Source organism: Ursus arctos, unplaced genomic scaffold, assembly GCF_023065955.2.
Source record: "Ursus arctos isolate Adak ecotype North America unplaced genomic scaffold, UrsArc2.0 scaffold_11, whole genome shotgun sequence".
Taxonomy (NCBI): Eukaryota; Metazoa; Chordata; class Mammalia; order Carnivora; family Ursidae; genus Ursus; species Ursus arctos.
In genome coordinates, this window is record NW_026622775.1 from 21,596,484 (window position 1) to 21,608,636 (window position 12,153).

Sequence of the window (12,153 nt, forward strand, 5' to 3'; positions counted from 1 at the left end):
GTCACCATACAGTACATCATTAGTTTTTGATGTAGCATTCCATGATTCATTGTTTGCATATAACACCCAGTGCTCATTGCAATACATGCCCTCCTTAATACCCATCACTGGGGTAGCCCATCCCCCCACTCTAAAACCCTCAGTTTGTTTCCCAGAGTCCATAGTCTCCCATGGTTTGTCTCCCCTTCTGATATCCCCCCTTCATGTTTCCCCTTCCTTCTCCTAATGATCTCCCTGCTATTCCTTATGTTTCACAAATAAGTGAAACCATATGATAATTGTCTTTATCTGCTTGACTTATTTCACTTACCATAATCTCCTCCAGTTCCATCCATGTTGATGCAATTGTTGGGTAATCATCCTTTCTGATGGCTGAGTAATATTCCATTGTATATATGGACCACATCTTCTTTTGAAGGGCATCTGTTGAAGGGCATCTCGGCTCCTTCCACAGTTTGGCTATTGTGGACAATGCTGCTATGAACATTGGGGTGCATATGGCCCTTCTTTTCACTACATCTGTATCTTTGGGGTAAATACCTGGTAGTGCAATGGCTGGATCATAGGGTAGCTCTATTTTTAACTTTTTGAGGAAACTCCACACTGTTTTCCAAAATGGCTGTACCAACTTGGATTCCTACCAACAGTATAAGAGGGTTCCCCTTTTTCCACATCCTTTCCAACATTTGTTGTTTCTTGCCTTGTCAGTTTTTGCCATTCTAACTGACGTAAGGTGGTATCTCAATGTGGTTTTGAACTGAATTTCACTGATGCTAATGATGTTGAACATTTTTTCATATGTCTGTTAGCCATTCGTATGTCTTCATTGGAAAAGTGTCTGTTCATATCTTCTGCCCATTTTTTGATTTGATTATTTATTTTTTGGGCGTTGAATTTGAAAAATTCTTTATAGATTTTGGATACCAGCCTTTTACCTGTGGTGTCATTTGCAAATATCTTCTCCCGTTCCGTGGGTTGCCTCTTTGTTTTGTTGACTGTTTCCTTTGCTGTGCAGAAGCTTTTTTATCTTGATGAAGTCTCAAAAGTTAATTTTTGCTTTTGTTTCCCTTGCCTTTGGAGATGTGTCATGAAAGAAGTTGCTGTGGCCAATGTTGAAGACGTTACTGTCTATGTTCTCCTCTATGATTTTGATGGGTTCCTGTCTCACATCGAGGTCTTTTATCCATTTAGAGTTTATCTTTATGTATGGTGTGAGAGAATGATCGAGTTTCATTCTTCTGTATATACCTGTCCAATTTTCCTAGCGCCATTTATTGAAGAGACTGTCTTTTTTCCATTGGATGTTTTTCCCTGCTTTGTTGAAGATTAGTTGACCATGATTCAGCAAATCTATATATTATGCTATGCTCACAACTGTAGCTACCATCAGTCTCTGTACAAAGAATGCTATTATAATACTATTGACTATATTCCCTAGATTGTACTTTTTATCCCTGTGACTTACTCATTTCGTAACTGGAAGTTTCCTTAACTTCTTAATTCTGGATTGACAGTGTGACTCTAAACCAGGTTCAGCGTGGTTCAGCCTGGCTGGGGGTGCAGAATGGGACAGGAATCCAGATGATTCACTCAGGGCCCTCATATCAATATGGCTTGTTTCTCTGGCTTTTCACCAGCTAATGCCTTCCTGTATTCAGGCTCCTCATTTACAAGTTATTGGGGACTTACCCTAGATAAAAGTGTGAGTATACCATTGGTCAAGGTAGAGTCAGGGCAGAATGATTTCCTGCACAGCTGAGATCCACTGTAACATGTTAGTTAAGCCTTTGTCTCCTCATTAAGCCAGACTACTTAAATGGTTTTCCTAGAAAGAAAAGAAGTAGAATTAAATCTCTTTTACATTCACCTCTATTGCCTGGTAAAGTAGTCTATCTCTAAGTTATGGAAGTGAAACTTTAAAACCGTTATCTATATGGCATATAAAGTATATCAAAATTTAATGTAAAAACATCTCTAAGAGTTTAATATTTGTTTAAGGCTAGATAGAATGAGTCAGGTTTTTGAGGGTTGATTTTTATTTCTTCCCTCAGTTATGAGGGAGCTTTTCTAGAATTAAGAAGAGGATGTTTTGAGATGTGGGTGAATTTCAGAGCTAAGTGTTTAATAGCAAGAGTGAGAAAGTTGTACAGGTAGAATACATCTTACCTTTGGTATTTTTAAAATAGAAGGTGTTCTGTCACAAATGTGGTAAAATAAATAGCCCTTCAGGACAACTATTTCACAAATGCTTAATTCATTTTTATTCCCACCTCCTTTTTCTTTATGTTTAGCCATCGTCTGGAATACTTCAAGCCTTTCAGTTTTAATACACTGCTTGGAGAAGAATGGAAACAACCAGAATCAGAGCTGTGGTTAATAGAGAAACCTGATGTATAGGAGTATAGTAGATGACCATATCAGTCGTTTCTTCTCTATATCTTTTAAGGTAAACCAATTATAATCTCTTTTAATCACGATACCACCAGCACACTTCAAGAACAACTATTTTCATAGAGGTCAGTGAAAATATAGTATCTTTGCAGCAAGTTGTATATGAGTTAACAAGAAAATAGAAAGTTTGTAGATGACTTTATCTAGAAAGTGAAAATGTTTCTCAGAGTCATTGAGTCTAGGAGCCATCACGTCAATCAGTTCTATCTGCCTTGCATTACCATCACCCCAGATATCCCTGACTCTGTCAACCAACACCATTATTTCTCTTCCCACTTCCCTAAACCTCAGTGAGCCTGAAACTGGAACATCTCTTTTGTGCATTTTCAGTAGAACAGGAGATCCACATCTGTTAAGGCATCATTAAGATATATATGTATTTAACGAGCTGTTTTTCCTGTCTTGTGACTATTTTTAGTCTGTAGAAGGAAATGGAATGAAGTAGTCTTGAATTTGGGGAACAGATTCTATTTTCATTTACAGACAAATGACATTTTCTTAGTGCTGTTAAGCCAGATGCCAAAATATCTTCACTTTACTTTGTAAACATCGAACACTCCTGGTCTAGAATTTTTCAAATTTTGTGTTGTGATATAGTTCAGAGTTTAAAGCCAACTAGTAGATCATCTATGAACTTCTCCACCAAACCTGGTCCTTCACTAGCATTCTTAATTCAGAGATTAGCAGTCTTGCAGAAGAACTTTTTTTTTTTTTAAGAACTTTGATTACTTGTACAGAATACCTAGTTGTCTACCCAACAATATACTTTATCCTCTTCTTTTTTACTAACAGAACTTGAATTTTTAGGGTCACTGATCAAAAACATTTTTCCAGATTATTTTGCAGATAGAAAAGACATGATAGAACAGTTCAGGTTAATGAGATGTAAGTATACAGTGTTAGGTGGAGCTTCAAGAAAAGATGTTTTAAAGATGAAAGATTCCGCTGCCAGATTCCGCTGCCATGTACCTTTTACCTTTAGTCCTTTTCCCTCCGCCTTCCTTTTTCCTGAATTGCATAATTGAAACCCGAGGTAACACACTAGCTATATTGTATCAATGAGGAGACAATCCAGGGTCAGCTGAGCAGCAAGACAAAGGAGCCTGGGTTCTAAACAGTGCAATAGAGTAATGTATCATATCTGGACTGCCTACCTATCAACTTCTTTATATAAGACAAATAAGCTGCCTAATTTGTTATCCCAAATTGATCTATAGATTCAATACAATCCCAGTTAAAAATCCCAGAAGGCTTTTTTGGGGTATAAATTGACAAACTTACTCAAATTTTATACAGAAATGCAAAGGACCTCAAAATAGCCAAAATAATTTTGAAAAAGAACAAAGTTGGAGAACTTTACGATCTGACTTCAAAACTTACTATTAAGCTTCAGTAATGAAGACAGTGTGACCGTGGCGTAGATTTAGACAAATACATCAATGTATGGAGAATGGAGAAACAAGAAAGAGAACAATATGCAGTCTGTTGATTTTTGACAAAGGTGCCGATGTATTTAGAAAGGGAAAGGATAATCTTTTTAACAAATAGTATCGAAATAACTATAAATATCATGAAAACAAAAACAAAACCTTGACCCCTACTTATCAGCCTAGAGAAAAATTAAATGTAACTGGTGAAATGAAAAAGTTCTAGGAGTAGTCTTTATAATCCAGGGTAGAGAAACATTTTTTTCAAATAGGACATGAAAAGCACTAACATAAAAGAAAGAGAAAGAGAAACTGGACTTCATCAAAATCAAAACTTTCTGTTCATCAAAAGCTTCCATTAAGAAAGTGAAGAAGCAAGCCACAGATTGGAATAAAATATTCAAAATATCCGTATCTGACAATTAACTCTTACCCGGAATATATGAAGAACTCCTATAAACCAGTAATAGAAGGAGGAGCCAGTTAAGGACACTTCACAGTGTCCTTATACAAAAGGCCAGTAAGTATATACAAAGTCAACATCACTTATCATCAAGGAAATGTAAATTAAAACCACAACAAGATACCACTAAATGACTAAAATTACAAAATATACACACTGGTTAAATGATTAAAATGAAACAAGACTGACAATATCAAGCAATAATGAGAATGTAGAGTACCTACAACTTTCATACACTATGGATGAAATATCTGGTACAACCACTTTGGAAAACTGGAAATTTCTAAAGCTAAATACCTACTCTGTGTTTCAGCGGTTTCATTCTTAGATATATACTCCAGAGAAATGAATGTTTATGGCGGTTTTATTCATAACACAAAACTATAAACAAGTTTCTATCCACAGGAGAATGGATAGACAAACTGCAATATAGTCAGACAGTGGAATACTGCTTATAAAATGAATGGACTACATTTATATATAGTGCATGCAATAACCTACATGAATCTCAAAGAATACATTGAGCAAAATAAACCAGATACAACATTCTGTATAACTATTTATATGAAGGCCAGTTATAGGCCAAACTAGGCTATAGTGATGCATCTTAGAACGGTGATTCTCTGGATGAGGACAGGGGATTCAAACTGGCTAGAAAAGGGACATGAAGGAATTTGGGAGGGGTAGTTGAAATGTTTTATATCTTGATCTGTTATACAGCTGCATACATTTGTCAACATTCTGGAATCAAGCAGTATATTTAAGATTTGTGATTTTACTATATGTAAATCATACCTTAATAAAATATTGTTATAAAATAAGCTGTAAATTAAATGGAGTTAACTTCTGTATATTGTTCCATTGAACAGTCACTAGTGCTAGTTAAATGTAGCTTATTAACTAAATTTTTAATTTATTAAGTATTTTTTCTATCTGAAAAGAGAGCTGGTGTAAGATAAATACTGACTTTTACAAAAGACCTTACATGTCTTTTATTATTATGGTGTTAGTGTTAGGGATCCTAGATAAATTCAAAAAATAATTTAAAAATTGAAAATAGCAACTAACTAATTTAATATGGCAACGATATGCCGGTTTTGGATAGGAAAGCCATATTTAAAGTAATCTACAGTGACTTATAAAATACCTGAAGCAATTTTATAAATGCATATAAAGCTCTCCAAAAAAAGAGAGAGATATTTAGTGTGTCCTGATTTGAGAAGTGAATCAATTATTCTGAATCACAGGTTCAGATATAAAACATAACTGTTTATAATATGGGGAAAAGTAAAGCACAAATATTTTAGATATAACCGTAAAAATATTGAATTTGCATGTTGTGGTTTGTGAACTTTCTAAAACCCAGTAGGGATCCTCTTTTTATCTGTTTAGGTGTCTTTAGAATATCTCTTAACTTTTTTTTCATCTAGATAAGAAATATTTTCCTTCTTCCAATACCATGCAAGCAAAAGCCCTTATATAACCATTTTCTTTTGAAAGGAGCATGCAGTTCAACCACAGAATTTGGAAAATCTGTCCATTAGTAACATAAAAACAGTGCACCCTATAGAAAGTTAGTATTTGAGAGTGGTGTTTGTAATCACTATTTCAAATTTGCTTTTCAACTTCAGGACCATGAAAGAATACTCATTCCTTTGTCTAATATATGTATAAATGCATTTCCTGGCTGTGTTCTGAATTGTTCACTACAGTATCATGCAGATTCTCTCTTCTCACCACCTAAATAGATTACACAGTGCATACATTTATTCAGGTGTTTTCTCATGCTTCTTCACAGCTCCAGTAAAGTGTAAGTCACAGTCCAGGGGGAAATACCGTCGTCCCTCCCACCCCTATCTGCAGTTTTGCTTTCAGTGGTTTCAGTTATCTGTAGTTAACTGCAGTCCAAAAATGTTAAATGGAAAATTCCAGGAAGAAACAATTCATAAGTTTCAAATTGCACACTATTTTGAGTATCCTGATGAAGTCTTGCACTGTCCTGAATCATCTCTTTGTGCAGTGCGTCCACGCTGTATATGTGCTACCCGCCCGTTAGTCACTTAGCCGTCTGGGTTATCAGATCAGCTGTCACAGTATGGCAGTGCTTGTGTTCAAATAATCTTTATTTTACTTAATAATGGCCCCCAGATTCAAGGGTGATGATACTGGCAATTCAGAGATGCCAAAGAAAGCTGGAAAGTGCTTCCTTGAAGTGAAGAGTTGAAAGTTCTCAACTAAATAGGGAAAGGAAAAAAAAATCATATGCTGAGCTTGCTGAGATCTATAGTAAGAACAAATCTTCTATCTGTGAAATTGTGAAGAAGGAAGAAAGAAATTTGTGCTGTTTTTATTGTTATTGATCTCTCACTGTTCCTAATTTATAAATTAAACTTTATCGTAGGCATGAATATAGAGTAAAAAGCATAGTATATAGAGGGCTTGGTACTAACCATGGTTTTAGACATTCACTGGGGGTCTGGGTCATATCCCCTGCAGATAAGGTGGTGGGGAGGGCTACTATATACATTGCATTTTTAGCCAGCAACTACTTTTTTTGTGGTAAAAAAAATTTACCACAGAAAAAATATTTAAGTTTTGCTCCTCCTTTTCCTCGTTTTTAAAACATTAGGCTTTGGGGGCAGAAGATAATAAATATAATTAATCCGATATTTAAAAAGAAAAAAGGTTACAAATGGGGAAGCAATGATGGGAAGCCCTCAACTCTTTTAGTCATGCTTCAAAGCCCAAGGATCATCTTCTCTTTCCCATTTAAATTTCCATAGTTTTTAACATTGCTCTATTAGAGCTCTTATCCTACTGTCTATTGGAAAGTTCTTCTCGTCCTCTAAACCTAACATTTTTACTCCAGCAACCAGTTGTACTCCGTGAACTCACAGCACCTTGTCTTAGCTGCACTGTGTACCCCTTGTTTCCTGCACCAGGGCTTTGCTGTTGCCTCAGCTGTGTGGAACCCATGCAAGAACCCCCTTACCCATCCTCACACATAGACTATCCTGGATATGTGAGGGAACTAATACCCCATGGGGCAACTCTTGAACAAGGAGAATGGGGGGCAGTAGTTAAATACTCCTCTCTTTTGTTCTTCAAGTTGGCAATTTTGAGGTCCCTTCCACACAGCTCCTCAGAGGGTCACTAAAGGAATCACACTCCAGTTGCCAACTGATAGCAGCTGCAATGGCCAACTAATAACACATGTCATATTGCCTTTTCCTCATTTCCTGTTTTGCTCTTCCTACCTCCCTACTCCTGTTTGTAATTACTTTACCAAAATCAGCCTATGTGCAAGCTCTTGCTCCAGGCCTGTTTTATGGGGAACCCAGGCCAAGTCAATTTTTACCTGAAGTGTCTCTAGAAGTAGTCCATCAGGATGGTAATCAGGTACTGTATCATTCTTGGGGCAATTAGTGTTAGGGACGCCTCTGGTGGTGGTGATGAACCTGGTGTAACATCACAGTTATAAAGACTTTCTCCAGAGGTAGACTGGCTTGAGGAGCAGATGAAGGTCAAACATCAGTATAAGTGATAGGTAGCACTTGTCTTGCAGACAGTGGTAATAACAAGGACTGTGAAGTTGACGGCTTTTCTTTTTTAAATAACTCTGACATTGAAATAATTTTATTTGGTATTTCTCCATTAATTAAAAAAAAAAAACGGTTTGGAATTTGGAACGGATTCTGGGAAGATGGTGGAATAGGAAGAACCAGGAATCTCTGTCCCCATCTAGACAACAATTGCACTGGCAGAATGTCTGATACAACATTTTTTTTTTTTAATTCTGAAGTCTGTAAAATGTGGAATTGTGGAGTTGATTGCTTTTTGATAAAGTTTTTGGGAGATTCGAGAAGAAACTAGGCAACTACAAGCTCAAGGTATACTGCAAGTATCAGAAAAATGCACCTCAGTATTTGAAAAGCCCTATTTACAGCATCTGGAACACAAAAAATGTGGAAATTCAAACTCAGGGTTTAATAATGAGAATAGCTATGCTACTGAATACCGAGCCTTGACAGGTCTCCTATTTTGAAATGAGGGGTCTCTTACAGAAAGAGCGGGATCCTGAAACCTGGGATGGGGACCATTGTGTGAATGAGCCTGTTCTGGTATATCTTGAACCCCAGATTTTCCTTCACTCACTGGGCTGGCAGAAGCAGCTCCCCTTACTCTTGTTGGAGGCAATCATCTACAACTTGCCTTGACACTTCTCCCCAAAACCTCACCTGAAACAGGTACCTCATAAATAATACTTGTTCTCAAAATATGCCATCTCCTCGCCAGACTTAAAATGAGGGTCAGATTGCAAAACTTCCCAAGGGGGGTGGAAATAATAAGAACATGGAGTGAGAAGTATTGTGCACCCTGAAAGGATACAGGACCTGGAACAAGGGGAGCACATGTGTATCTAGAAAAGTCACTATCTGTGGCTGGAAAGGGAAAAAGTTTATTGACATGGGATGTTAAACTTGGGGCTTAAATCTTGACATGGACACCTGGAACTTGTCTTAATATGCTACCAAGCTAATTCTTGAAATTGGATAAAACGGTGACTTGTACTACATGAAGCAGAAATGCTAAAATTGGCTTGGTGGAGTATTGAGGAAAGGTCAAAGGCTTGGAGAGATGATAATGTCATGATGTTAGACTGTAAATGTATAGTGTTATATGAGACCAGAGAACCCACCATTTGACTGTTTTACCTCGAGGAAAATAGAATAGGGGAGCACTATCATTCTATTATAGCACTATCATTCTATTACTATAATGAGCAGCAAGGCTGGAGTGGCAGTCAGAGTGCATTAACATCAGATATCCATGACTTTAGCTAATAGTCCCAGGTGTACCTAAGAGTGATATGGGTAGCTAGCCATCTTGACTTATAAACCAGAAAAAAAAATTGAGAGCTGGTGAGCAGTAGGCTATTTTCAGCTCTTGGAATAGATCATTTTGGTTTGTCACCCTTTTTGTAGATCTAATCCAGTTTTCAAACCCAGAGCCTATTGACTGAAAGAAAAGCTGGGTCCCCTTAATGAAATAACCAGAAATGTTACCCTAAGAATATATGATAAATATTCTCCTAATTCCTCCCCATAGAGAAATGTGGACATTTAACTAGAATAACTCTAGTCTGAAGAAGGTGACTACTAAGATGTTTGGGATTGCTGAATACAGTAAATTTAGTGACTGAGTTGACATTGATAGGGACCTGAATTGCCATTATGGCCTTCTATTAGAATGGGACACCTGGGGACCAGGTGATCAAAGGAATCTTAGCTAAGAACATTTCATATAAGTTCAATAGGTCCACCCCCCCACCCTGAGGTCATTCCTAGGAGCAAGAGAGGATTTGGCAGCAGTTTTAGCCATGGTGCAATTGGCCCTGTCACCCACTAGATCTGATAACGCTAAAGGTTTCTGTGGTGAATAAGGATGTAGGATAGAGGCTCCGGAAAGCCCCAATAGGAGAGATATAGTGTAGACTCTTTAGGCTTCTGGAGCAATGCGATGCCTTCTTAGCTAAGAATATTTGAAAAGAAGTTCCTGTCATGTCCCTGGCTTCTAGTAAAGAATGAGTACCTGAGCGTGGAACATAAAAGTGACTATGACCAGAGCTATCTATCATGAGATAGGTATTATCAAATATACCAAGTCGTAAGGTCAAGAGAGCACAACAACAGTCCATCATATGATGGAAGTACTACTTTCAGGATCCTGTCTGACAAGGTCCAGAGGGCACAAAATAAGTTGCATGAATAGATGTCCCAGAGCTCTATGTCACCTACTTCTATTGCATGGATGACTTTCCCTCAACTTACACTTGACTTCATGGGAAGATTTCCACAACCAAATAACAGAGGAGGGAAAAAGATAAGCTTAATGGGTTATCTTGGTATGTTGGTACTAGCTGAAAGTGAACTGTTTCCATACTACAGATCCATTCAGGAAAGGCCCCAGATGACAGCGATGAAGCGGAAGCCTAGTGAGCAGTCATGAGCAATCTACTTTGTCATTTACTTGTGTTGTGGAGAAATGTCCTTAAGTACACATATTTAAGGATCCCTGGCAAATGGTTTGGCTAGTTGGTCAGGATAAGATTTGAAGTTGGGAGGCAAGGAAGTTTGGGAAACAGGTATGTGGATGGATTTACAGTAATGGGCATAAGGCACAAGGATCTTTATGTTTCACATTAATTCCTACCAGAGCAGTGACTTCATTAGGTTAATTTGTACTTAATGGATTTTTGGACTTAAGTCCTAGAGGTAGTATTTGCATGTTAAGATGAGTATATCTGCATAATGAATCTTCTAATTGAAGATTTATATGGGCAGCATATTTTTTTGTTAAATCTTCCTTCCTGGGCACTGTCTGATCATTTCTTACCCTAATTTTGCTCTTGTAGAGCAAATTTATAAATTGACAATCAGAAGCATTTATCACCAACTATCATTTTTCATATAAGGAATAGTAAAAAGTTATCACTAGAGCTAAGATTACACGTGTGTGAAGAATATAGGAAACCAGAAATTATTAATCTATGAAAAGTGAGGGGTATCTGTACAAATCTCACCTTATGTGGTATACTCACTGAGAAGATGAATGTTCAAGCCACTTCTTATTAATAAACTACTTGCCAAGAGAAACACATTCTTCCACAGGCCCCTCTGGGTATTATGTATTACAGCAGTGTCACACCTGAAAATTTGTCATTGTCACAGGTGTATTTTGGTGGTGGGCTAGTGGCTAATGTGAATGCAGACCTCTTAGGATTTGTCATGATTAGGGAATGAATCATAGTGTAGGAGAACATTAAAGAGGCAGAAAATGGAGGCTGCATTTATAATAAATGCTTTTATTAACTTGTTTTTTGTCAAAGATCAAAAGACAAGCTTCAGGAGATCTGAAAACTTTGGCAACCAAATCACACCCTTGAGTAACTTGCAATAACTATAATAACCTTTTATCTGTACATATCAGAAACTGAAGTCATTTAGCAGTAATTTATTCTAAATAATCTTGTAGACTACTTGTGTAGAAAACCTAAAAAATGGTGAATGTTTGCTTTCCTGTCCTTAATATTTTACTGTTTGCCATAGTGACAATGTATCTTTCTCCTTTCTGAGAGGACCATCTTCTTTCAAAAATAATGAAGTAATTTATATCGATGACTTTTCAAACTGCAGGTTGCAAACCTCTTGGGGAGTGGATTGTGGAATCTGTATAGTGGGTTGTAACACACAAATAATTAAATAGAATTGAAGATATCAGAGTGCCTCACATTTATTACATGTATACATTGTTTCAAGAGTTTTGTTCTTATTTTGAATCTAGTCACAAATGTTCAAGATCCATCAATTTAGAGTGTTTACAGAAACCAGTTTTAAATGCTTTGGTTTTTCACAGTATTATCTTTTGGGTCACTAGTCAATATCCAAAATATTTTCAATGATTAATGACTGGAGAAAATTTGGAGGGAACCTTACACTTAAACATGCCTCCAGTGCAGCTTAAAAACTAAGGAAAGAAAGACAGCCTGCTACTTTACTTTTCAAACATGCCTCCAGTGCAGCTTAAAAACTAAGGAAAGAAAGACAGCCTGCTACTTTACTTTTCAAACATGCCTCCAGTGCAGCTTAAAAACTAAGGAAAGAAAGACAGCCTGCTACTTTACTTTACTTGAAAATAAAAACAGATATATGGATGGATGGATGGATGGATGGATGGATGGATGGATGGATGGATAGACAGATAATAGATAGAACTTGCGTATATAGAGCCTCAAATTGTAAATTTTTTCAT

The 12,153-nt window shown here is 36.9% G+C and overlaps 1 protein-coding gene across 13 annotated transcripts in view; it reads left to right on the forward strand.

Annotated features, from left to right (window-relative positions):
• CUNH4orf33 (chromosome unknown C4orf33 homolog) overlaps positions 1–12,153 on the forward strand; it is a 153,564-nt gene that overhangs the window by 18,277 nt on the left and 123,134 nt on the right. For 4 of the 13 annotated variants that reach the window (XR_008958627.1, XM_048212362.2, XM_026499343.4 and 1 more), the window contains one exon: positions 2,292–2,446. The exons of 4 other annotated variants lie outside the window; for them this stretch is intronic. Coding sequence is in view for 8 of the 9 variants with exons in the window: in XM_048212362.2 (XP_048068319.1) it covers positions 2,292–2,397 (106 nt within the window). In the remaining variant the exon portion in view is untranslated. Of the gene's footprint in view, positions 1–2,291; positions 11,622–12,153 lie in introns of those variants that run through there. 5 more of the 13 variants (XM_057310074.1, XM_048212359.2, XM_057310072.1 and 2 more) reach the window with 2 other exon arrangements.